General features: G+C 55.6%; 1 protein-coding gene across 3 annotated transcripts; it reads right to left on the bottom strand.

Moving 5' to 3' along the window:
• Positions 1–1,674: 1,674 nt before the first annotated feature.
• On the bottom strand, positions 1,675–24,894 carry SSC5D (scavenger receptor cysteine rich family member with 5 domains). Of its 3 annotated transcripts, XM_059382092.1 has the most exons (14): positions 24,727–24,894; positions 24,162–24,188; positions 23,544–23,852; positions 23,219–23,338; positions 22,906–23,019; positions 22,222–22,530; positions 20,042–20,359; positions 19,676–19,852; positions 17,355–17,672; positions 15,319–15,927; positions 14,930–15,247; positions 14,643–14,810; positions 6,651–6,815; positions 1,675–3,340 (listed from the first exon to the last, which is right to left on the bottom strand). In XM_059382092.1, the coding sequence occupies exons 1-14, from the start codon at positions 24,749–24,751 to the stop codon at positions 1,749–1,751; spliced, it is 4,569 nt and encodes a 1,522-aa protein (XP_059238075.1). In that variant the 5' UTR covers positions 24,752–24,894; the 3' UTR covers positions 1,675–1,748. The 3 variants fall into 3 exon arrangements, with proteins under 3 accessions (XP_059238075.1, XP_059238076.1, XP_059238077.1); XM_059382093.1 differs by lacking the exon at positions 14,930–15,247 and having other exon boundaries at positions 24,727–24,892; XM_059382094.1 differs by lacking the exons at positions 22,222–22,530; positions 22,906–23,019; positions 23,219–23,338; ... (1 more) ...; positions 24,162–24,188; positions 24,727–24,894 and adding an exon at positions 21,191–21,633 and having other exon boundaries at positions 20,042–20,399.
• Between the last annotated feature and the right edge of the window lie 785 nt (positions 24,895–25,679).

The raw sequence follows: 25,679 nt of genomic DNA, 5'->3' as shown, positions 1-25,679 counted from the left end.
ACAGTCCATCTATCAGGACCCCCACACATTATCCCTCCCTGCCCCCAACACGTAACTGGACCCTGCTGGCCTTTGCCGGACTGTGGGGGCGCCAGCTCCATGACCTTCCAGGACCTCTGAGCCAGGCTCCAGATTGGGGAGAGGAGGAGGAGGGAACGGTCTCTCCTGTCCGAGGCTACAGAAACCAGAATTGGAGCTTCCTTCAGTGTTTCAAGGTGGCCCCCAGTTTACAAGTGGAGACCCAGAATGGGAAGGAGCCCACCCAAGGTCACTCAAAGAGGGGCCATCATAGGAGTCCTAACCTGGAACCCCAGGCCAAGGTCAAACCAGGGGAATTTGCATCGCATTTTTCTGAGTTTGAGTTCCCACTCTGCTGTGTAGCCTTAGGCAAGACACTTGCCCTCTCTGAGCTTCGGTGTCCTTTCTGAAATGGGGATCAAGGTCCTCCCTCAAAGGGCTGGGGTGAGGATGGGATGTAGTGTGTTAAGAGGCCACACTGGGTCAGACGCAGAGAAGCGCAGTCAGGAAGGGACAAGATCATTCTTGTTAACTGAGCACATGACACGCGAGCTCCGTCCTTGCCTCGGCTACCTCTCTAATCCTCCCCACCACCACCTCCCCAGAGGCAGGTGCTGTTACTATCCTCATGTACCACTGATGAGACTGAGGTTCAGAGAAAGGAAACAAGCTCCCAGAGTCCCACTGCCTGGACATGGTTTCGAGTCCAGGCTAGTCTGACTTAGGAGCAACGGCCTAGTCGACAGGCCTGGCTACCAATCACGGCTCCACCACATCTTCCCTAAGAGACCTGGGACCTCAGTGCCCTGATCTGTAAAAAGGGGACAAAGACAACAGCTGGCACAGCACAAGTGCTTATTCAGAGCCGGCCCCCATTCTAAGTGCTCTAACACACGCATGGACGTAGAGAATTAGCACAACCACCCATGAGGTGTGCACTTACTACCCCACTTACATGGCTGAAAGAACTCAGACCAAAAAGTTAGGTAACTGGCTCAGGTTCATGACCACAGGCAAACTTAGGCCTTTGGGCTCCAAAGCCCACCCATTCTCTGCTGAGCTGTGGTAACAGTACCCTCCTCAGAAGGTGTTCGTGAAGATAAAGTGACGTTATGCACAGAAAGCCCTCAAAACAGAGCCTGATCCAGAAGAGGCACTCAACAAATATTAGTCATTATTATTATTATGTACTCATGCATTCAAGATTTTTAAGGCGTGTGCACTCTACGTCAGGCTCTGTTCTAAGAGCTGGGCATACATCTGTGAATAAGACAAAGATCTCTGCCATCATGGGGCTTCACCAGTACCAATGGTGGCACCATTGTCACCACCCCCCATCTCCATCACGATCGTCATCACTACGATCATCACAATCACGCCCATGATCACCTTCATCATCACCACCACCGTGGTCATGGCCAACATCACTTCCATCGCCATCGTCACCATGGTCATCATGGCCACTATTAGGCTCACTGTCCTCCTTCTCACTACCATAATCACCATGACCACCATGGTCATCACCCATTATCACTAACACCATCACCATAAACATCATTGCCTTGCAAGGTGCCTATGGGATACACAATTCAAGACCAATCTTGGGATTCCCTCTCTCTGGAGTTCCCCTAGATTCCCACAAATGTCACTGATATCTTGTTTTTAATTAGATACTATGGTTTTCATTTTTTGGTTGGGTGTGTCTTACCCCCTCAAATCCCATATAGGGGTCACACATCTCCCCTCAGAGGCCTTTCTTCCTCCTCTGGGGTGGTGGTGGCTGGTGCAGAGGTACTAGGGGGCCAGGCCCCCTCAGCCAGTCTTTTTACAACCTCACCCAGTTGCCCTAGGTTCCGGGTGGCCTCCACCAACTGGGTCAGCCCCAGTCCCAGGGCTTGGCGCTGCTGCTGCTCCTTCTCCAGGACCTGGGTCAGCCTCTGCAGCTGGCCACCCACCTCCCTCACAGCTGCCACCAGCTCTACCAGGGCAGGCGGCTCACAAGCCATGACCCTTACAGGTGGTGTTGGAGCCATACATGGGCCAAGGGGGTCTGGGCTCTGACCAGGGGTTGGCCTTGGGGTGAGATGGTCAGGGAAAGGTTGACCCAAGGGTAGGGCCATGGAAGACAGGTGGAGGTCAGAGGTCACTGTGGGGTCAGAGGCTGAGTGTGGGGTCTGTGGGGGTGGTGGGCTTGGTTTGGGGCTCTGGCTTCTTGGTGGTTCGAAGTCGTCAGTGGACAGAGTGTCCACGCTTGGAGCTGGAGAAGGCCTTGAGTGGCTGGACTCTGAGTTTGGAAAAGGAGCTAGGCTTGACATCTTGGATGTAGAGAGATGAGAAGACCCCGTGGAAGTCAACCAGGGGTGTAGGCTAGACTTGACTGTTGGTGCTGGAGTGGGAGAGAACAGTTCTGTTCCTGAGGAAGTTAGAATGGACTTGGTAGTGATCATAGGGGTTGAGGTAGGGTCAGCTGTCATGCTGGGGTGAGTGGAGGTGGTAGAATGAAGGGTCATGGTGGGGTGAGGGGTTGTGGCAGGGTAAGGATTTGTGATAGGGTGAGGGGTTGTGGTAGGTGGAGAGGCAGTGGACTGAGGGGTCATGGTGGGATGAGGGGTTGTGGTGGGTTGAATAGATGTGGTGGGTTGAAGGGATATGGTGGGTTGAGGGGTTGTGGTGGGTTGAATAGATGTGGTGGGTTGAAGGGATATGGTGGGTTGAGGGGGTGTGGTGGGTTGTGGGGTCCTAGTGAGTGGTGGGGTTGTGGCGGAATGAGGCGTGGTCATGGGTTGAGAGGTCAAGGTGGAATGAGGGGTGCCAGTAGGGTGGGGGTTTATGGAGGAGTCTGGGGATTTGGAATGATCTGGAAATGTGTTGGCATATGGAGCTGTGCCCAAGTTTGGGGTTGTGTCAGATTCTGGAGTCAACTCTGAGGTAGAAGAAAGGTGGGTCACCACTGATGGTGCAAAGGGGTCAGAGGTCAGTTCTTTGGGCAAGGTGGGTGGTGGGGTGGGTGAAAGATCAGGTATAAGCGCTGGAGTCACAGCGCCCTCAGGGGTGGACAGAGTGAGGCCAGGGGTTGTCAGAGTGAGGTCTGAGTTCATCTGCGAGGCCAGGTCTGGGTTGGGTGTTGAAGTGTCAGGAGGGTCAGAGGTCACCCCTCGCCTTGAAGCTGCCTCGGGAATGAGCCGAGGCGCAGAGTCGAGGGTCACCGGTGGGCCAGGGGGCTCTGGTGAAGCTGACGGAGCTGGGGAAGCGGCAGGGGGCGCTGTCCTGGCCGCTGTGGGACGCTGCAGCCGACGGTCTGGCCACAGTTTCCTCAGGGAACCTAGAGGAGGAGGAAAGACAGATGGTCGAGGTCAGCTTGCCCCGCCCACCCCCTTGGCCTGCCCCGCCTCTCCAGGGAGGAGCCGACCAACGGGAGGGCGCGGAGCCTTGCAACGTCACGGTTCCCCAGCAGACTTTGCCCCGCCCCAGCGCCCCACCTCCCCGCCACCTGTGATGTCTCCAGACGCCACCTGGCGTCCTCCTATGCGGGCAAGGGAGCTCAGGGAGGGGAGGGGTACCGTGGAAGGTGGGAGGGAGCGGAAACGTGGCGGGGGGGCGGCTGGAGGGTCTTGCAAAAGCAGGAAGGAAAACGCGGGAGTGTGGGGATTGTGGCGGCTTACCTGGGGATACAGGAGGGGCTGAAGGGCGGAGGGATGAGGGAGCAAATGGGAAGGAATGGGGAAGATGCCGGAAGGTGCAGAAGCGTGAGGGGGGATGCAAGAGGCTTCTGAGTGTAATCTCAGTGGTCAAGATTTTTATGTCACTTTTTAAACAAAATTATTGTAAAAGATCCTCTATGAACAAAAGAGTCCAAATTTTAGCCCAGCAGGATCTGACTGGGCCAGGATTAGGGAAAGTCAAGTGAGGTAGATGGGATCCTGCCTTTCGTTAAATTTTTGATGTTCAGTTCATTGCAAATGTTTTACATTAATTTCGATTTTTAAAACTATAAAGATATTTACTTTGGTAACTGCGTGTTTTGGCGGCACCTTACATTTAGGGCCTGAGTAGAATGAGAAGCCTTATCCCTTTCTTGGCTCAGCTTCCAGGTAAATGAGAATTTTATCCCTTTTTGCAGATGAGGGGAGTCAGGCCAAAAGGGTAGGTAACTTGCCATGGGTCGCACAGATACAGTTTGCAAATTGTGGGGACAAGATTTGAAGCAAAGTCCTTTGCATTCAGAGTCTGGGTCGTTAAATATCACTTTCCCAGTGATGGGTGTGATAACATATGGCCAACCCTAATCTGAAGTGTGGCTATTCCAACTAAGGGTTGGAATTTTTTTTTTCAACAAAAATTATTTTGGGGGGCACCTGGGTAGCTCAGTGCGTTAAAGCCTCGGTCTTCAGCTCAGGTCATCATCTCAGGGTCCTGGGATCAAGCCCTCTGCTCAGCAGGGAGCCTGCTTTCCCCTTCTCTCTCTCTGCCTGCCTCTCTGCCTGCTTGTGATCTCTGTAAAATAAATAACTAAAATCTTTAAAAAATATATTTTTGGTGGGCAGCAAAGCAAGGTTTATTGAATGATAGCGAAGTGAATACACAAAGCTCCCAAGGAGGGAGGGGACCCAAGGGGACTGCCCTCCTTTTTCACATTTTTAATTCATTTAAAGTAAAAAGCCACCAGTGTTGATAGCTAGCATATTGAACAATACAGCTCTAGAGAATTCCAGGTTTCCTGCAGGATTTTGGACATGCCTCCTGTTGTTGCCACTGGTTTGCAGCGTCAGAGAAGTGGCTCAGTAAGGGGGTTGGCCTCCAGTCATGCTGCCTGTGCTTAAACCCCAGATCTGTCGCTTCCTAACTAGGTGACCATGGACAAGTTATTTAACTGCCTTGAATCTCAGTTTGTGGATGATCAACGGACCTCCCTTGTAGAACTGTGCTGGTGCAGGGAGCTCCTGTGTGTGCAGAGACTTAGGACAGCGCCTCGCATGTAACAGGCACTCTTGTGACTAATACTGTCACACTCATTGATGTCCATACCTCAGTTTCTCACATCTATGAAATGGGCGTAATGATAGCACCTACATCATAGGGTTCCTACAGATGCCTGAGAGCTAAAGGGGTAATATATATAAAGTTCTTAGAACAGTCCCCAACACCTGGGTGTACTGTTCAGTAACTATTAACTGATTTAGTTATTATTTCAAGAATCACAGCTTGCTTAAATATTGTAGGGGTTCAGATGTCTAGAGTGGTATTTTTAATTTTTCGGACCCAAGGTTCAGAAAGCCAAACTAATAATACTCTTCTGTACATTGTCATCAACAGCCCGGCAATGTCTCTTCTTTTTTCTCCTTTTTCTTTCCCGCTCTCCATCCCTCTCACTTTCCCCCCACAGCTACCTCCATTAGTGTATTTGACACATGTCCTTAAAGATAGGTCCTTACACAATACCTTATAAAATAGAAAAGGCATATATGTATATATGTTAATGTAATAAGCGTACGTGTATTTTTGTGTTTGTGCTTTTTAGCTTTTGCAAATCGCTGGAAATCTCACTCTGCTTTCTCCATCTTTAGTTGTTCACACTGCCCCGTGCTCCGGTGTGTGCAGCTCGACTCGCTTTAGCTCCCCGTGGGATTTCACCGCACACACCCACTGCATTTCTCGTTACCCACTGCTGGACACATAACCTGCCTCCAACTCCTTGATATCACAGTGTTCCAAAGAAAACCCTCATACAGCTTGACCATAGAAGCCTATTCAAGAATTTCTCTGGAATACATGGGGCACCTGGGTGGCTCAGTTGGTTAAGCGACTGCCTTCGGCTCAGGTCATGATCCTGGAGTCCCAGATCAAGTCCCATATGGGGCTCCCTGCTCAGCATGGAGTTGCTTCTCCAGCTGACCTCTCTCATGCTCTCCCTCTCTCTCTCAAATAAATAAATAAAGTCTTTAAAAAAAAAAAAAGAATTTCTCTGGAATACAGGAAGAGGATTGCTGGGTCACAATGTACAATCATACCTAATTTCACTGTCTTTATCAGATACCTGTATCCAGTGGGGATGTCCGTTTTCCCACATCTTCACCCACACTTGATATTATCTATCTTCCAAATTTTCTCCATGCTTGTCATCACTTTAACTTTAGTTTCCCTAATTCTTCATGAGTGTGAATGTTTCTACATATACTTGTTGGCCATTTGGGCTTTCCCTTCTGTGAATTGCCTGGTCATAACTGTTACCCATTCTCTTGTAGGGCTTCCTGTCATTTCTTCATTGATCTGTCAGAGTGAATTGCATAGTATAGGTTATAGTTCCCCTACCTGGGCATTGTTGATATTTGGAGCTGGATGATTCTTTGTTGTGGGGGACTGCTCTGTACAGAGTAGGATATGTAACAACACCCGTGGCCTTGACCCATTAGGTTCTAGTAACCTCCCCACTCTTAGTCATGACAATCCCAAACATCTTCAGATATTGCTAGTTACTCCCAGTTGAGGGCCACAGACGTAGAAAATAACCCCTTGTACCAGGATATATTTCTGCTGGATCTCTGGGATGAGAGTGGGGTCAGCACTGGGGAATTCGGATTCCATCTCTCTACCCACAACACAAACAACCCGGTTGCCACAGCTACATGCCTCACCTGTGTCTCCACGGATCCTTGGAGCTGAAGAGGGACGGCCTGGACTCTGGGTAGTAGCAGTGGTAAGAGTGGATCCAGGTCTGCCTGCGGTGGGTGTCCCCTCGGGCGGAGCCCCTCCAGAAGGTGTATCCCATGTCCAGGAAGGCTCGTAACTGTCCTCATTACCTTGAGAGATATAGGGAGAAATGAATCTCGTTTCCCTTTATTGTGACCCTCTGCTCCTCCTGGACCCCAACTCAGGTCTTATCCTGTCTCACCTGCACCCCCCACAATCTCCTTCCTGACCTCACAGCCACCCCGGTGACTCAGCCGAGATGCTCTGAACTACTAAGAGCAGAAACTGGGACTAAACCAGCTTATAAAATAAGAACAGTTCTTATTTCAATGTCCTGATGTCCCGCCCCTACTCATTCTTTATTTTTCCCTCGGGGGGAGGGGGACACCTATAATATCTTTATTAATGAACAACCAGGAACATTTCTGTAGCATTTTCACTATGTATTTTGGATGAATACACTTGGATAATCTCTACATGACAATTTTATGTAACATATAAATGTATAATATCCAGTGACCCTCGAACTCTACAGATTATGCAGAACCACCTGTATGTGGATTTTTCCCACAAATACAGTACAATACTATACTGTACTTAAAATTTTAGTAACTTTTTTCTCTAGCTTACTTTATTATAAAAATACAGTGTATATTGGGGCGCCTGGGTGACTTAGTGGGTTAAGCCTCTGCCTTCGGCTCAGGTCATGATCCCAGGGTCCTGGGATGGAGCCCCGCATCAGGCTCTCTGCTCAGCAAGAAGTCAGCTTCCTCCTCTCTATCTCTGTCTGCCTCTCTGCCTACTTGTGATCTGTATTTGTCAAATAAATAAAAAATACACTGTATAATATATATAACATACAAAATATGTGTTAATTCTTTATGTTATCAGTAAGGTTTCCTGTCAACAGTAGACTATTAGTAAAGTTCTGAGGGAGTCAAACTCTCTCATCTATATGTAGATTTTTGACTGCATGGGGGTTAGTGCCCCTAACCCCCCCCCCCGCCCCGTGTAATTCAATGGTCAGATATGTGTTAATTGTTATGTTATCAGTAAGGTTTCCTGTCAACAGTAGGCTATTAGTAACGTTCTGAGGGAGTCAAACTCTCTCATCTATGCGTAGATTTTTGACTGCATGGGGGTCAGTGCCCCTAACCCCCGTGTTATTCAATGGTCAGCTGTGTAATATAAAAATTAACTATTTTATAAGTATAATGTAAAATATAATGTAAAATACACCATTTTATATAGAGAGAATTGAAAGATTGAATTCAGTCTTCTAGCTTGGTGGATCAAAAAACTTATTTTAACAATAGTTTTTTCGGGCTCCTTGGTGGCTCAGTCGGTTAAGTGTCTGAATCTTCATTTCAACTCGCGTTGCGATCTCAGGGTTGGACGAGCCAGTCCTACGTGGGGCTCCACGCCCAGTGAGTCTGCTAGAGGTTCTCCCCTTCCCCCTCTGCCCCTCACCTGCACTTGCATGCAAATGTGCATGCTTTCTCTCTCTCTCTCTGGTAAGTAAATAAATCATTTAAAAAACACAATAGCTTTGATGAGATATAATTCGCATGCCTTAATGTGTACAGTTTGGTAGGTTTGAGTGTATTCACAATGTTGGGAAACCAGAAACTCCATGTTCCTCCCCTCCCTTCACACACTGCCCCTTGCCCACCTCTCTGACACCCCCTCACCGTGCCGCCTTCCCCACAGGCTTGCTGCTCACACCGGACCCCAAACCTTGAGGTGTTCCCATCTAGCCTCGGTGCACCTCTGAGCTTTTGCCCGAGCTATTGCCCCCACCTGGAATTCCCTTCTCCACCATAGACATTTTCCCACTCTGCACATGAAACCAGCAGAAGGATGGTGTCTGACACACTAGGCACATTTGTCCTGGTCACTTTGAGCTCTGCGGCTAGGTGTCCCAGTTGCAGAAATCCCTGGCTCTGTCACCTGCTAATATATTACATGGGTCAATTTTCACCTTGATGCCTGGCATTGCCAATACCTCAGTCCCATCTCCCTATTATTAACCGTTCTTAATTAAATACCTTCCCCATGCCTGTCCCCATACTCTAAGAGGGAAACTATGAAATCCTACCTGATGGTCATACGCATTAGGAATTTTAAGAACCATTAGCCTTATTGTTAAAAAATCAAAAATGGAAACAAGCTTAGGGGAAAAAAACCCATTAGCGGTGAAGATGTCTTTTCAAGATGCTGGATTTTAGGAGAACTCCACTGAGAACACAAATTGAACCCCGTTACAATGTCAGTCCACCAACTGCAGGCATACTCCTTGGGTCTCTGTGTTCTTGAACTGTGCTCTAAGATCTGGCCACCTGTGGGGCACCTGGGTGGCTCAGTGGGTTAAGCCTCTGCCTTCGGCTCAGATCATGATCTCAGGGTCCTGGGATCCAGCCCCACATCGGACTCTCTGCTCGGTGGGGAGTCCTGCTTCCCCCTCTCTCTCCACCTGCCTCTCTGCCTACTTGTGATCTCCATGTCAAATAAATAGAATCTTAAAATATATATATATATATTTGTACTTTAATATATATATATATATATATAGCCACCCGTCCATTAGTGCGGGGTCAATTTGATTTTTTTCATTACAATGTGCATTTTAAATTTAAGCAGCAGCATTGCAGAGTTACAGCCCTTGTGAGGCCCAATCACCTCCCTTCCCCCAAAGGACTCTCTGAGGCCATATTGTTTCTCCATGTTTTAGCTTCCTAAGTTGTAGATTTGCCCATCTACATAACACTGTGTAGTTTTATAGCTTGGATGTGGGCATGGCCCTTCCTAGCTGGGTGAGCAAGTCACTGAACTACTCCATGACTCAGTTTCCTCACCTGTAAAATGGGTACCATGATGATCTACTCCATAGGGTCGCAAAGCCTGGCATGTGATAAGCTTATTCTTTGAATTCAATTCATCTCTCTCTAGCTCCTTCTTTTTAACCTTCATTTAATATTCTGTTGTACCAACATTCGTCTGTGCCCTGTTGACAGGCAGGTAGGCTATGGCTGTGGCCAATGTTTTGCTGTTACAAATACAGCTGCAGTGAACTCCTTAGATCTGTGACCTTGGGCTCAGGAGTGAGAACTCCTCAACACCTAATTGTATAACTATGGTGTGGAAGGTAGAGGTGTCTCCCTAGACATTGTTAAACTGCCCTCCTAATGAGGCGCAGATTCGCATGCCCACCTTTACCCCACAACCTTTGTACTGTCAGACATTTTAATTTTTGGCAATCTCATGGGGAGAGGGTGGCTGCCGAAGCTGCTGTTTTGCTACAGATGACCGAACTAAAGCCCAGAGAAGGCAAGGAACTTTCCCAAAGTCACACAGCCAAAGAGCAGTGTTAGGCTTCAGACCCACACAGGTCTACCTGGTCCTTAATGGAGACCTCTTTCCCTTGAGGTGCAAATCTACTGAGTTTTACCCCACTCCTCCCCTGGTGAGCCCCTTCCCCCCTCAATAAAGTCATGCCTGCATAATGCTTCCTGTGTTCTTCAGAGCTAATTCTGTCATATACTCCTTCCCTGTGTCCATGACTAGCGTAGTTAAGAGTGTAAATCCTGGAGTTAGAATCCAAGCTCTGCTGTTTGCTGTACTAGCCCTCTTTGTACCTGTTTCCTTATCTGTAGGATGGTGTTAGGTGTTGTACTGATCTCATAAGGTTCCTTGGGGGAGGAAGTGAGTTAAGCCATGTGATGCTGGTAGATGGTTCCTGACACATGGGGTACATTCAGTGAAAACTAGCTATGATTGTTAATATTATCACCCAACCTCTGAATTTAATCTTGCATTTACTCTTGGATCCTCTCCCCTCTGCATGACCTCATGCAGCCGTAACATACAACAACAGCCCAAATCCATGAGTCATCCCACCTTCCAAGCTGGGTATGGGAGGCCCATGAGACACGGCTAGCTGTCTGCACAGCCTCATCCATTCCCACAGCCTCACATTCCACTCTGTAAATGTATATCTTCAGCCCAGGCACTCCGCAGAGCTCCAGGATGGTGTATCTAATGTCTGCACCTGGGTGTGTCAAACACATCACCAATAGATCTAATATTCCCACTGTGGATCCTGTGGATCCAGCAGCAGTGTTCCCTGATCCAGTAAAAGGTGGGTCCCCATCTCCCACTTCCCTCTTCTCACACCCCACCCAACCCCTCACTCGAATCCATCAGCTCAACTCCCAGAATATAGCTTACACAATCCACTTCTTAGTCTCCACTGCTACCCTGGCAGAGACCAGTGTCACCTTTCCAGAGACCTCTCCATCTCCCTGTATGCACTCTGGCTCCTCCATCCATTTCCCATGCAGCATCCTGAGTGACTGCTGAAAATGCACTCATGACCGTGTCCTTCCTAGCTCAAAATGCCCCACCAAGGGCTTCTCACTGCATAGAGAATAAAACTCAGAGTCTAGCCCTCTCCTATCACTCTCACACTACCTGGCTTACTGTGTTTCGGTCATGCTAGCATCCTTGCCATTCTCTCAAGGTCTCACCAGAGGGCCTTTGCATGCACTGCTCCCTCCGTCTGGAATGCACCCTTAGCTCCATCCAGGGTCCCCATTGCAGATCTCATCTCCTGCCATCATTCCCATCGACCACTCCATTTCAGCCCCGCTGACCTTGAGGCCATTTCTTCAACCAGCTAAGCACGATTCTACCTCAAAGCCCTTGCATGCACTGTTCCCTCTGTATAAAACATTCTCCAACCAGATATTTGCATGGCTTTCTCCCTCTCCTCCTAAAGGTCATCACTTAAAGGGCACTTTCTCCGTAAGGCATCTCTTGGCCATCCTATTCTAAATTGCAAATCTCAGCCTCCCTTTCCCTTGCTCACCGCTGTGTTCTCAGGGGTTAGTATTCATGCCTGCCGCACAGCAGGCGACAGGTATGTAAATGTCTATGTCTCCAAATTCTGAGAAGCCTCAAGAAATACTGCTTCAATGAACTGGAGGCGACAGGCATGTAAATGTCTATGTCTCCAAATTCTGAGAAGCCTCAAGAAATACTGCTTCAATGAACTGGAAAGTGAAATTCAACCTTTTAAGCTTCTAGCTTCGGCTGTTACATTCATTCAACAAGCGTGTAAGTCTTCACGGAGTCTCTACAGCACGATTCGGTGGTAGACCAGTGGGGGAACCATGCTCCCCCAAAGACGCCTGTACCCTAGTCCCGAGGACCTCTGAATAGGTTACCTTATGTGGCAAAGGGATATTGCAGTTGTGATTAAAGGTGCAGACCTTGAGAGGAAGAGATTATCCTGCATCAATCCAGGTAGGCCCAATCCAATCACACAAATCCTTAAAATTAGGACAGAGGAAGACATGAAGATAGAAGGAAGGTCAGAGAGGTGCAGCATTGCCAGCTCTGAACAGGGAGGAAGGGGCCACGAGCAAGGAATGTGGGGACCTCGAGAAGCCGGAAAAGGTAGAGAACAGATTTTGTTCTAGAGCCTTGGGAAGGAACACATCCCTGCTGGACTTCTGACCCAGGGGACTGCAAAGTGAGCCTGCACTGCTGCAAGGCAGTACCGGGCGGTTATGTCACGGTAAAGGCCGGATGGAGCCAAGGGTCCAAGGAGAGGGCAGTGTCCGGCGGGCAATGCCCTTTAACCCCGGCCTCTGCCCCCCGGAGAACTCCCTTCCTCCTGGTGTCTTCTGTTGGGTAATGCCATGTCCTCGGCGAGGCCCTTCGGCATCGCCCTACAAGAAACAATGGCTTCCCTGGGATCCTGCAGCGGCCACATTCACGCTAAACCAGCCTCGCCACCAGCGTTCCGAGGTTTTAAACAGTTTCACACACATTTTGTTCTTGGGATCAGGACCCGAGGTCGCCCGCTAGTTCTAACCCCGGAACACCCCCGAGAGCTGGACTAAGCAAGTCGCTGATCGTTAGCTCAGTAACTCCGTCATCTCTCCCAGTCTGAAGAGCGAAATGTGTGTGGAATCACGAAGACGGGCCTTAGCAGCAGCTTTTGAGTTTCCGCTGAGGCAGATTTGCCCCCGCCGCAGCCCGGGCGTTCGCCGCAGGGCCCAGGTCTCCCGGGCGCCGGAATCGCGTGCACCCCGCACCGAGGGAGCTGTGCGGGGCTGTTTCCCACAGGAAGAAGCAGGCTCAGAGAGGCGCGTCCCTCTTTCCCAGGGTCACCTCGCAGTGAGGGGGGAGGAAGGCGCTTCTGTCCTTCCTCCCATTCGCCATCTGGCCTCCTTATCACTGGACCTGGGACTACCCCGACTTTTCCCAGGCGCGGCTCGCGACGCCACTCCGAGCTCATGTCACCGACTACTCCCCTCGCCCCGCACCCCAGTAGGCGCTCCGGGCCCCGCATCTGACCGTCTCTGCCACGAGGGGGCGCTAGAGGATAGCCAGGGGTCTGCGCCCCGCTGCAGTTCTAGAACAAAGGCTCTAGGACCCCGGCCGCCCGGCACCCAGGAGCAGCACCTCGGACCGCCGGGCAGGACAAGCCCGACCTCACAACTCCGATCCCTCGCCCTAACGCGCGGCTGCCCCTCGGCCCGCCCTTCCTCTCCGTTTCCCCCTCACCACCGGCCCAACCTCGCAGACAAGTCACCGCTCTGAAAGCGCAGTAAGCGCCTCCCGCCCCACCCCCTGCTTTTATTGCCGCGGGCGTGGGTCAGCCGGCCAATCAGGAGGCGCAGCGCCCTGTGACGTCACAAGCCGTGAGGCGGATTGGGCCCATTCCCCGAGGGCCGCGCGTGCGTGCGGAGCTCCAGAAAAAGGCGGGAAAATGCCCGCGGGGCGGGACGCCCGGTTCCTGAGGCGACGAGTCGCTCAGTGAAAGACTAGCAGAGGGACGCGGGGCGACAGGCAGAAGGGGGACCTTCGGAGGGTGGGAGACCACCCGGAGAAGGGAGAGGGCAGCGGGAGGGTGAAGCGGGGGCACAAGGCTGGGTGGAGTGAAACAGGCAGGGCCGGGGCAGGAGGAGCCATTGGTGAGCAGAAGCTGGAGTCCGCGCGTGGGCACAGAGGGGCGGCCGGAGGCGCAAGTGGCCGGGCGGGGGGCAGGCAGACAGCAGCAGGGCAGGCGGTGGATGGTCGGTGGCAGAGAGAGCAAGAACACGGAGGGTAGAGGCGTCGGCAGGGGGAGAACAGGAACGTGTGCACTGGATGCGAGCACATGAGAGTGACGGTGACAGACAAGTGGACCATGAGAACAGCAGTGCGACAGAGACGCGGAGTGGGCCAGTGGAAGAGAGCCAGCGGGCTGCGCGGGAGAGGACCAAGGGCCGCGGACGTGTGCACAAATGCACAGGCACATGCGCAGGGACGCAAGGTCCGTAGAGCCTGCGAAGCCCGTAGAGCACGAGCTCACGCGCAGGGATGCGGGGCTAGACAGACGCCACAGGGAAGCTTGGAAGGACACTGCGCACGTGCATGGACACGGGGACCCCCACGGGGAAGCAATGCACATGCGCAGGGCCACAGGGCCTGGGAGATGCTGCGGGGAAACCACCTGAGCAGCATGCGCTGGGAAAGCACGGGGGCTGGGGTGCACAGGCTCCGGGTGTGGTCGCAGGGGTGGAAGGACACTCGAGCCGCAGGGACAAGCTCTAGGGGGCTGGGGGATGACGTGGTGACTTCGGCCCTCTGGGAGGTCTCCGGGCTCTGGATGGAGGGGCCCAGCCTCAGGTGTCATGGCTGGTTTGCTGGAGGACTGTGGGCTTGGGCCCTGCTGAGCCTGGTCTGATTCTCAGAGACACACGGGGGTCTCCTCTTAAAGGCTCTAGAGAGGAGCCTAGGGAAGGAACGTTTTGGGCCTCTGGAGCCGTGGAGAACCTGTCCAGGATCTCCGACACCCAGGCCAGCTCCAGGGTCTCTCGGAAGCCCGGCTGGGAGGAGCACACAGGTCGATGTGGCCCCATCTGCACCCTGGCCTTACACCTCACCTGTGTCCGGAAGACGCCTTGTCGCCGGAGAGGGGGCGCCTGGGCTCTTGGTGGTGCCCCAGGAGAGCGTGTGTCCAGGTACCCCAGCGGTGGTGGTCAGCTTGGCCAGGTCCTCTCCAGAGGTGGGATCCCACGTCCAGGGGGGATAATCATCCTCATCGGCGTGGCCTTGGGAGAAAGTGGGACATGGGTTGAGTCCCTCCCTGCCTCAGGTCCTTGCTGCTGCTCCAGATACCCTTCCAGAACCTTCTGGAGTGACTCTGGGTGCCCCACCCCATTCCCAGTACCAGTGCAGGTGAGCCCCACGTCTTCCTCGTGGTCACAGTTGTGCTGGCCCCACGCCCCAGCAGGGCAGTCACTCAGGGAGGCCTCGATTCCCTTGCAGCCCACGTCATCCAGCCAGATGGGACCGGTCCCGGGGCCGTAGTGGGTTTTGCCCACTCGGGACCGGACCCTTCCACAGCCCAGCTCCCAGCAGGCCACGGTACTGTCCCGCAGGTCCCAGCTGTCATCGCACACTGTCCCCCAGCGCCCAGCATGCCACACTTCCAGCCGGCCAGCACACCGGTTGGGCCCATCGGCCAGACGCACCCGGAACGGGCCTGCTGGTAGAAGACCCCAAGTCAGGAGGGGTCAACAGGGGTCAGCCTCACCTCTTCATGTTCCCCCCACTCACCTGATCCCCTAGCGGTGCTCCCAGTGGGGGAGGGGGCTGGGTCTTTGGAAGAGTCTGGAGAACCTTGTGTTGGGGTCTCAGTGGATGGCTCCGTGGAGGCCAGAGGGATTTGCTCCACTGTGGCCTCAGAGGTTATTTCTCGGGGGCTTTGAGTGGTCGGTGTTGCCACGGTCTTGGCAGTCCGTTCTCGGGGGGCCCGGGGAGTCCGTGTTGCAGTAGTATGTGAGGTCATCCTGTGGGGGGCTTCAGTGCTCAACCTGGCGGTAGACTCAGAAACTGTTCTTCGGGAGGCCTCAGTGGTCAGGGTCGTGGTGGTCTGTGAGGTCAGTTCAGGTGGCCTCTGGGTGCCCAGGACCCTGGAGTGTTTAGTGGTTGGAATCACGGGGGGCTGAGTGGTCAGTCTCCTTGCATTTTTGGTCACCCACTTCTTAGAACCCTTGGGGTTTTTCCCTGGGGCTTTGGTGGTGGTTTTCTCGGGAACACTGGGGGTCAGCTTTGCTGGGGGCTTGGTTGTCAGCTCCCCAGGGAGCCAGGCATCCGGATCTCTACCCAGGCCAGGGATCCAGCTCCAGCTGAAGGGGTCTGAGATGGAGTCCAGGCCAGGAGTGTCTGGAAGTTGGGAGGAGAGGACATGGAAGGTGGCAGACACCATAATGACAAGGTAATCTTTTGGATCCCCCCTTCTCCCTCATCTCTTTGTTCTTTATTCATTCACTCCTGCATGTCTCCAACATTTATCCAGCATATTCTATCACCCAGGCACTGTGCCAGACTCTGGGGATACAAACCTGCTGGCCAGACACACCATCCCCTGCTCCTTGGCTTTTCCAGTTGGGACATGCCTGACCCTCTCTGCCCTTCCCACATCAACCTGTCCACTGGCCACCCACGGTGTCACTTCCCATAACTTCTGACAGTCTCCCTTTCTCCTTGTCCAGCTCTCACCAGTTACCAGAGTGGTACCAGGTCTGGCGGGTCATTCCCCAGCTGAAAACCCTTCTGTGGCTCTTGTGACCTCGGGAGGAGAGGGAAAGGGCCTTAGCTTCTGTGACGCCATTGTGTGGGCCACAGCCCTTGTCACATTTCTCTGATTAGATTAGCACGTGTGTGCAGTAAAGTGTCACCTCTGCCCAAGGAAATGTCTGGCCACTGGCTCATGGGGCTACCCAGAGAGTCAGTACCAATACTGTGACTCACGGGCAGCCAGTGGGCAGGCAGCCAGAGGTCGTAGCCAAGCTCCTGTAAAAACTCTGCACCCGAGGCTGGGGGGACGTCTCTGCTGGGCAGTACTGCACGTGTGTGGTCACTTGCCCCTGCTGGGAGAGCTAAGTGGTCTCTGCATGGCTCCTCAGGGAGGAAGGCTGGGGGCTCCCTGCAGACCTCTCCTGCATCAGCCCCTGCGCCTCTGCCCTCAACTGGTTTTTATGACGGCTTTTCTGATTTTTTGGGAGTCCTTCTAGAAGATTATAGAACCTGAGGGTTGTCTTGGGGCCTTCTGAATGATACCGTGTTGCACAGGTTTGCAGAGATGTGTGGGTGCACCTTTATGTCAGTGAGCTGTGAGCATCCCAAAGGCCAGGACTGGGCTCCTTCTATCTGACACCCCAGCACCCAGCTCAGTGTCTGGCACTCGTAAACGTTAGCAAACGACAGACACAACAAAGCTTGTGTATACTGCAGCTGGCCCTCACCTTGGCCTCTCTCCAGCTCCCGACATCCCTGTCCTCACTTCCTTTATCTTGGGGAGCATAAACAGGAGGAGCAGAAAGAATCCCAACTGTGCCACTTAGTTGCTGTGTGACCTTGGACAAGTTACTGAACCTCTCTGTGCCTCAGCTTCCTCAGTAAAATGAGCATAACACCCACCAGCTTGTACTTATTGTGAGGCGTGAGTGTGGTCACATGTGTGGGAACAGCCAGCCTGGGCAGGGGGCTTAGGAAGACATGCACTCAGAAGATGTTAGTGCAGATGTTAGTTCCCATTCCTTTTTCCAGGAAGCCCTCCAGGAGCCAGCAGGTGGTCAGGACCTCCTTACCAGTGCAGGAGATTCCAACATCTTCATTGTGAGCACAGTTGTGCTTCCCCCAGGGCGAAGCGGGGCATTCTGAGAGTGAGGCCTCGGTCCCCAAGCACCCCACGTCATCCAGCCAGATGGGGCCAGCCCCCCAGCCAAAGCGGCCAGCCGCAGGGTCCTGCTGCCGAGCTCTGCCACAGCCCAGCTCCCGGCAGACCACGGCTGAGTCCTGCAGGTCCCAGCTGTCATCACACACCGTCCCCCAGAGTCCATTGTGCCACACCTCCAGCCGGCCCGAACACCTGCTGGGTCCTGCCACCAGGCGCAGCTGGGGGGACCCTAGGGTGGAAGAGACCCAAAGACTTAGACAGGAAACTGTCCAGCTGTCCGTCCCTCTGCCTGCCTTGCATTCATCCAGCCTTCTGTTCATCTGGGCTTCCCCATATCCGTCCATCCTGGTGGCAGGCACAGGGATAGAGTCTGGCATGGTCTGGGTTCCTCGATAAACGGGACACGGAATCCCTGTATGATCCAGAAATCCCACTGCTTGGGCTTTACTGCCGGTAAATGGAGGATGGCTACTCAGACACGTGCTTACGCACAGGGTCCTGGCACTGTTCACAGCAGTCCAAGGATGGACACAGCCTGACTGTGCATCCCTGCATGGAGGGATAGCAGAGTGAGGCCTGCGCACGAAATGGAATAGGATTCAGCCTTTCTTAGGGAGGGAATTCCGTGACCTGCCCCGTGGGTGAAGCCAGAGGACATCAGCACAAGTACTGTAGGGTCCCATCTGCACCCGGCCCCTGGAGGAGTCTAGTTTATAGAGACAGTAGAAGGGTGGGTGCCTGGGTTGGGCCAGGGGGATGGGGAGCCCACGCGTAATCCGTCTGGGGTGTCTGGGATGGTGACAAAGTCCCACAGCTGGATGGTGGTGGCTGCCCGACCTCATGAATGGGTTTCATGCCACTGAACTCATGCTTAAAAACAGACGAAGCGGTCAATGTTACATTGCGTATAGTTGACCACAACGAACCAAACAGAGGACGTGGGCTCTGGGATGCTCTGCCTTCACCTATGTCTTAGCCATGTGGCCTCCTCTGTAACACGGACAGCATGTTGCACTCAGGGCCCCGTGGCCAGGAGTGTCCCCTGATGGAGACAAGGAGCATGCCTGCAACAGCGCTGATCACACACAAGCCCGTGAGCGCTGAGTGACTCAGGAAAAGGGGGAAGTGGCCTCCAGCAAGAATGCGTTTCCCATCCTGGAGGAGTCAGTTGTGCTAACCAGGCCTTTTTATTGTCTGTGTGTCTGTCTGTCTTTCTTTCTCTCTCTCTCTTTCTTTCATTTGATTATGGTGGGGGGAGCATGAAAGGGAGAGGGTCAGAGGGAGAAGCAGACCCCCCGGTGAGCAGGGAGCCTGATGCAGGACTCAATTCTGAGACCCCAGGATCACAACCCAAGCCAAAGGCAGTCACCCAACCAACTAAGCCACTCGGGTGCCCTACAGTCTGTTCTGACGCTTTGGTCTCTCAGGGCCTTGCTGACCCTGAAGGGACCACCCCTGGAGGGCTACCTAAATCAAGAGACAGGAAGCCAGCAGAGCGGCCTCCTGTCTGCACACCAGCCAATCCAGAGCCCACCCCCCCCACCTGCTCACACTCTGGTCCACTGTCCACGTGGCCTGGTGCCCCACAACCAGGGGCAGCCCTGGTGCCCCACAGCTCTTGGAAACCATCCAAGCAAGCTGACCCTGAGCTTGCTTACTCGGCCTTGCCCGCCCCTTCCCACAGAAGCCATGGTCAAGGGGCGCCTGGGTGGCTCAGTTGGTTAAGCATCTGCCTTTGGCTTAGGTCATGATCCCAGGGTCCTGGGATCAAACCCCACATCAGGCTCTCTGCTCAATAGGGAGCCCGCTTCTCCCTGTCCCACTCCCTCTCTCTGTCAAATATTTTTTAAAAAAAGAAGAAGAAGAAGCAGCAGCAGCGGCAGCCACGGTCAAGGTTCTAGCTGTGTGTTCCCCTCACTGCCCCTGCCTCCTGGCCCATGCTGCTCCTTCCCTGCCTGGCCTCTGTTTCTAGAAACCCAATATCTTTCCAAGGGCAGTCCCGTCCTGATCTGCTGGCTTCACCACACCTGAGTAACACGGCAGGGCATTCAACCAAGCACAGAACCTTGAGGGCACAGGGCTCTGTTCCATTCACCATCCTTGTCTTTCCCCCAATGAGAACTTATGAGCAGGGAGAAAGGGCAGGGGTTGGGGGGGGGGGGTGGAGCACTGACTCTGGGGGAGGAGGCAGTCAGTAAGACCCTGTTTTCTCAGGGAGCAGAACGGACTCACCAGCTTCCGGTCCAGTCTCCCGAGGGACAGTGGGGGAGGCAGGAGGAGGTAGGATGTCTGCTGTGCCTAGGGACAGGGTCCCTGTGGGGGCCGAGGGCCTGGACACTGCCTCCTGGGACGAAGAGCGGTTGCTGTCTGCTGCTGGGGCCGTGGGGGGGACATACCCCAGAGGCATACCTGGGGCAGGGAAGAGCCAATCACCACCATGGGTGATCCCAGGACCACAGATTCAGAGTGAGGGTCCATGCATCAGAACAGGAGAGAGGGGTGCGTCGGGTGAGTGTGCCAATGCCCCACGAGCCCCCCACTTCCTGTGCCTCCACTTGAGGCTCCCACACCCCCAGCCTCTCCCTGTGTCCTCCTCACCATCACACACGGCCCCGGCGTCCTCCCGGTGGTGACAGTCATGCTGGCCCCAGGGCCGTGTGGGGCAGAATCGCAGGGCTGTCTCGTTACCCCGGCATCGAAGGTCATCCAGGAGGATGGGTCCAGCCCCTTCCCCGAAGAAGGCACCCCCAGGGGCGGCCAGCGCGCCCCCGCAGCCCAGCTCCCGGCAGGCCACAGTGGCATCCCGCAAGTCCCAGGCATCATCGCACACCGTCCCCCAGCGGCCGCTGTGCCACACCTCCAGGCGGCCCGCACACCCGTGGGGTCCATCAGCTAGACGCAGCCGGGGAGCTGGGCCTGGACGTGGGGAAAGGGAGGGGAACAGACAGACGGGAGACTGCAGTGGGTGAGTGGTGTGAGCTCGGAGGGCAGGCAGCCACGTGCGTGCGCAGAAGCTGAGCTCTCCAGGGCTGGGCTTCCGGCCCATGCAGCAGTATTCAGGGGAACAGGAGACGCCCCACCTTCCGTTTGCCGATGGGGAAAAGGCTCCAGGATGGGAAGTCACTCACCGGGAGTCCAGCAATTGTCTGTCCACCTCCCAGTGCCCCGTTTGTGCAGAAGCAAGCCCTGGGGACACTGGCCCTCACCCCATATGCCGGCTGCCTACCCCAGTCCTGTACGGCAGGCTTCTTGACCTCAGCATCACCAACATCAGGGGATTGTGTGGGGCCAAGCTGTGACTGTAGGATGTCCACAGTGTCCCTGGGCTCCATCCCCACATGTGAGGGACATCCACAGTGTGACTGACTTTGCCCAGTGTCCCCTGGGAGGAGTTGGGGGTGGGGGGAGATCACACCCCACCCTCTGCAAAGAACCCCTAGTCTGCGGACTAACCTCTTGCTGGCTTTAGGGTACATTTCTGTTGGGTCTCTCTGGGTAAGACTGGGGTCACCACTGGGTAGTACAGAGTCCATCTTTCTACCCCCTAGTTTGGGGGGTACATCACCCCCACCCCCATCAGTGCTCTGAAGAAAAGAACTGAGCGGGGAGGGGTCAGACATGAGGAGCTGCCTTACAGGACTGCTCTGGGGATTAAGGTGTCAGTAAGGCTCCAAGCTTCCCCAGACACCTCAGTAGCCTTCACTTCTTTTCCCCAGCCACTTAGCCTTCCCTGGGGCCTCCACTTACCTCCCAATCTGGTCTCTGGAGAACCTGCTTCTGCCTCTCCAGGCTGTCCATCCTGCACAGCACAGTCCCAGCCCACTGCTCAGGGCCCCAACCCCCATGGGTGGCCTCCGTCCCCACCACTCCAGGCTTTAGACTCCCGCCCGCACAGCAGCTCTGTCTGCAGCGGGATAGACATGGCTGGTCAAGTTCTGAGTCTGGGGCTGAGTCCATAACCTGGGTCATTTGGGGTCCTTCTCCAAACCTCATTTCCACATCTGGGAAGACAGGATGAGAGCACCCACCCCAGAGGGTATCCACGTGGTGGTGAGGCTCAGACACAGCCGGGAGGTACCCAGCACACTGCTTAGCACAGAGCAGGACTCAGGATAATGTCCTCTTCCTCTTCCCGTTCACATCAGCCCACGGAAGCACTGCCCACCCCCTGCCTCCCTGCTCTGGTGGGCACCCACTGTCTACCTGCAGCCCCTGTGCTTTCCCACCCCACCACTCTGGGTGGCCGTCACCCTGTGCCTGTCGGGTCCTGCAGCAGACCCGCTGTGAGTCCATGAGAGTGAGGACTGGGTCTCAAGCTGTCCCTGCCTGGAGTGGATGGGGTTCAAATGGTATTGGGGGAGGGGGAGAGAAGGGGGGAAGGAGAGAAGGAAGGAAGAGGGGAGAGAACTGGGTGGAGAGAGGAAAGGGAGAGGGGGAGGAAAGGAGGAAAGCAGGAGGGAGGGAATGGAGAAGGGGGAGAACTGAGGAAGAAGGGAGAGTGGGAGAGAGGGAAGTAGAGAGGTAGGAGGGAGGGATGGGAGAGGCTGGGGGGAAAGAGGAGGGAGGAAAGGAAGGAGGGAGGGAGGAGGAAGGAAGGGAAGGAAGGGGGGAGAACTGAGGAGGGAGGAGTGAGGAAGGGAGGAAAGGAATGGGGAGAGGATGCAGGGGGAGGGAGGGAAGAGGGAGAATGAGGATAGAGGGAGGACAGAGGAGAGCCCTAGTGAGAGCAAGTGCAGCAGATGGGGTGCAGGGGGTGGGTGGTGCGGGCGGGGGCATACCAGTGCAGACCAGCCCTGCGTCCTCGCTGTGGTCACAGTTGCTCCGACCCCAGGGGCTCCGGGGACAGTCCCGCAGAGCCTGCTCCCCGCCTCCACACCCCACGTCATCCATCCACACAGGCCCCGAGCCTGGGCCAAATCTGGCGCCTCCGGGGGCGGCTAGTGCGCTCCCGCAGCCCAGCTCCCGGCAGGCGACAGCAGCGTCCCGCAGGTCCCATCCGTCGTCGCACACAGTCCCCCAGCGGCCGCCGTGCCACACCTCCAGGCGCCCGGAGCACCCGTGGGGGCCTGAGACGAGGCGCAGCCGCTCTGTGGGGGGATGGGCAGGGAGGGAGGGGGTGGTGATTCTCATGCCGGGCAGTTTGGGAAAAGCAGATTCAAACACCCTTCATTTTCCAACTGGGAAAACTGAGCCCCAGAGGGAGCAGTGGTCCGAGATCCACCTGCCTGCTGGGCCTTTAAGAGTGCTGGGGTCCCAGAAGGAGCTAGGTGTCTGGGGCAGGAGCTGCCTGGGGCCCCTGACTGGAGGGGCGGGGCATGGGAGTCTGGCCCGACTGAGGCCCCGAGGGATCTGGCGCACGCCGGAGCCCTCCCAGGTACCAGCTAGGAGGAGGCCACCCAGAGGTCCCCAGGTCAGTCCAGGCCAGGCCAGAACTGTGACAGGGAGGTATGCAGAGAACATACCCTGTCGGGGAGCTCTAGCCGTTAGCATGGGGGCCCTGGTGGATTTGGGCTGCTTGACTGGCTTCAGGCTCTTCTTCCTGGAGTTGTTCTGTGGGGTCCCAGCTTGGCGGGGGGCTGCGAGAGACTGTGGTTGGTCGCTGCGGATCCTCCCACCAGGCCATACCGTGCTGCCTGGGAGTCCCTGAGGGTGCGGCAGGGGGCCCCTTGAGGGGGTGAAGCCCCTGCATCCTCTGTCCCCTGTCCCCGGGACATATCAGTGCGGAAGGCCCTGCCCTCTCCCTCCCAGCTGGATGCACGGCCAGAGTGGGCTCACCATGGGTCATGGGAGGCTCCTGAGAGCCAGGGCTCAGCTCCCCAGACGGCCCTGGCCAGAGGTCCCCCTCCAGGATGGAAGGCGGATCCTCCCCGTCCCTGGAGTTGGCCACTCGCTGACCTGAGGGAAGGAGAGCACAGGAGCTTGGCTGGGCGGCCCTGACCAAGGCCGGCATGGGGACACCTCAGGCAATAGTCAGTTGGGAGTACCGCAGGGAGACACCCAGTTTTCGGAGGGGTGGGGACACCTGGAAGTCCAGACCCTCTGAGTCCCTGGGGTCATGTCTGTAGGAGTGCCCCCCGACGGAGGCTCCAAGACCTCTCACCTGCACAAACGACGCCCGCGTCCTCCTCATGGGAGCAAATGTGGGCCTTCCAGCCGCGGTGGGGACAGAGCCCCAGCTGTCCCTCGCTGCCCCGGCAGGCCAGCTCACTCAGCCACACAGGCCCCGAGCCCTCCCCGAAAAAGGCACCTCCAGGGGCGGCCAGTGCACCCCCGCAGCCCAGCTCCCGGCAGGCCACAGCGGCGTCCCGCAGGTCCCATCCATCGTCGCACACGGTCCCCCAGCGGCCGCTGTGCCAGACCTCCAGGCGGCCGGCACACCCATGGGGGCCGTCAGCCAGACGCAGCCGCTCTGAGGGGACAGAGGAAAGGCTGGGACACCTGGGAGGCCCGGTCCCCGGGAATGGCAGGGCCAGGGGCTTGCCTGCAGGGTGTGGGTGAGGCCAGCCACCCTGGCCACTGGTGGGGGTCCCAACTCCTGGGTTCTCAGGAGAGAGGTGACCCCCATGATAAATGGGGGGTTGGTCACCAGCGGTTCTGGAGGAGCAATGTCCAAGGTCATAGTTGCCCGCAGGGCTGCTGGGGTTCCCCTGGAGGGGGAGACTGGACCAGGTGGGTTGGAGTTGGACAAGGCCAGACAGAGGTGCTCAGGGCCACTTACCAACAGCCTGGATCCCCATCAGAGCCGCTGGAAGGGAGGTTGGAGGGGTGGGGTAGAGTGAGGACAGGCCCCATGGGGGTGCTTTCTCCTGGTTTTAAATACCCAAGCAAGTGCGAGCACACGCCACACACACACACACACACACACACACACACACACACACACAAAATCCGCACTCCTCTGAACCAGAAACCCCTGCTGGGAGGCAGGACTCTGGACAGAGGGCTGGGCAAGACTCAGGTCCCTGAGACGGGCGGGGCCCCACATGCCTTGGGTCAGGACTAGGAGCCAGGCCCTTTGTGCTCCCCCAGGGGCCTGGTTAATGTCAAATGGGAGTGACCCCCCCCCCAAGGTCAGGGCCAGTTGCAGGGGGAGTAGTCCCTGGGGTCTTCAGAGGGTGAGATGCATGTCCAGAGGCTGGGTCCCTTGGGGGGGATCAGGCAAGGACGACCAGATGTCATTCATCCCAAGCACTCGAGACAGGGCCCCGGAAGTCTGAGTCGCTTAAGTGTATGAGCTCAGGGGTCAGAGGTCCCTGAGTCCCCATGGAGAAGGGGTCACTCACCGATAAGGCAGGCCAAGACCCTCATGTTTGCAGACTCCAAGGCAGGGACGGGGTGAAAGGGGACTTGAGCAGGAGAGGGGAGGAGGCTGCGGCCGGTCACCGGAGGGAGGGAAGGAGAGAGGGAGAGAGGGAGGGAAGCGCCTGCCAGAGGCGCCCTGGACCGGGGAGGAGCAGGCAGTGGCTGGACGCTCTGCCAGAAGGAAGAGAGACTGCCTGCCGAGGAGGCAGCAGGGGACAGGAGCGGGGGCAGGGAGGGGGCTGGCCGCAGCGGAGGCCTGAGGAGGAGGGGGTGGCTGGGGGGGGGGGTGTCCAGCTGCAAACCCCCACAGGGAGCCAGAGCCGCCAGGCCCGGCGCCCTGCTGTGCTTAGAGATGCTGCAGGGAGGGCGGGCCCCGGTAAAGGGACCCAGTAGAGGCACGCACAGGCCGCTACCGTCTGCCTCCTCTGTACAGCCAGGGGACGCGGTGAGACCAGGGTGGAGCGGGTGGACCATGGATCCTGACCGGCAGCAAGAGGGCTTACAGCTAGACACCAGGAAGGACTTCCTGGATTGGGAAAGGGGACTGAGGAAGCCCTCCCGGCTGGCCCTCGCGGGGCTGGATGCAAACCCTTTGGGCCCCCATCTGAGGGGGCACTGGGTGAACCCCAGGGAAGCCGGAGATGGGGGGGGGCAGGCGGACTAAGTGCTGGGTGTAAGGTGAAGGAGGGGGACTCCACACGCACACTCACATACACACACAAACCCACACTCACTCACTCCCCCCACCCCCCACTCTGCACCAGGCAGCTGTGAGTCGGAAAAAATTCGGTAATGGGGAGCGTGAGTCAGAGGGCTGGCAGGGAGCAGGGCTGCTGTGAGCTCACTGCCTCCCCCTCTCCCGGTCCAGCACCCCCAGCAACAATTAATGTCAAGTCGGGGAAAGGAGAAGCCAGACAGAAGGGGGGGGCGCTCA

This window comes from Mustela nigripes, chromosome 17 (genome assembly GCF_022355385.1).
Source record: "Mustela nigripes isolate SB6536 chromosome 17, MUSNIG.SB6536, whole genome shotgun sequence".
In the NCBI taxonomy this organism is placed as follows: domain Eukaryota; kingdom Metazoa; phylum Chordata; class Mammalia; order Carnivora; family Mustelidae; genus Mustela; species Mustela nigripes.
The sequence above is the reverse complement of the archived record's forward strand: the minus strand, read 5'-3'. Positions and strand labels throughout refer to the sequence as shown.

What these genes read in the sequence shown, in the direction of transcription:
- SSC5D (XM_059382092.1), bottom strand. Translation starts at nt 24,751, where the DNA reads ATGAGGGTCTTGGCCTGCCTTATCG. An exon ending in GGTCTTGGCCTGCCTTATCG is followed by an intron (nt 24,189 to 24,726) that starts GTGAGTGACCCC and finishes CCTCCCTTCCAG; the next exon opens with CGGCTCTGATGGGGATCCAG. An exon ending in GGCTAGAGCTCCCCGACAGG is followed by an intron (nt 22,531 to 22,905) that starts GTATGTTCTCTG and finishes ATCCCCCCACAG; the next exon opens with AGCGGCTGCGCCTCGTCTCA.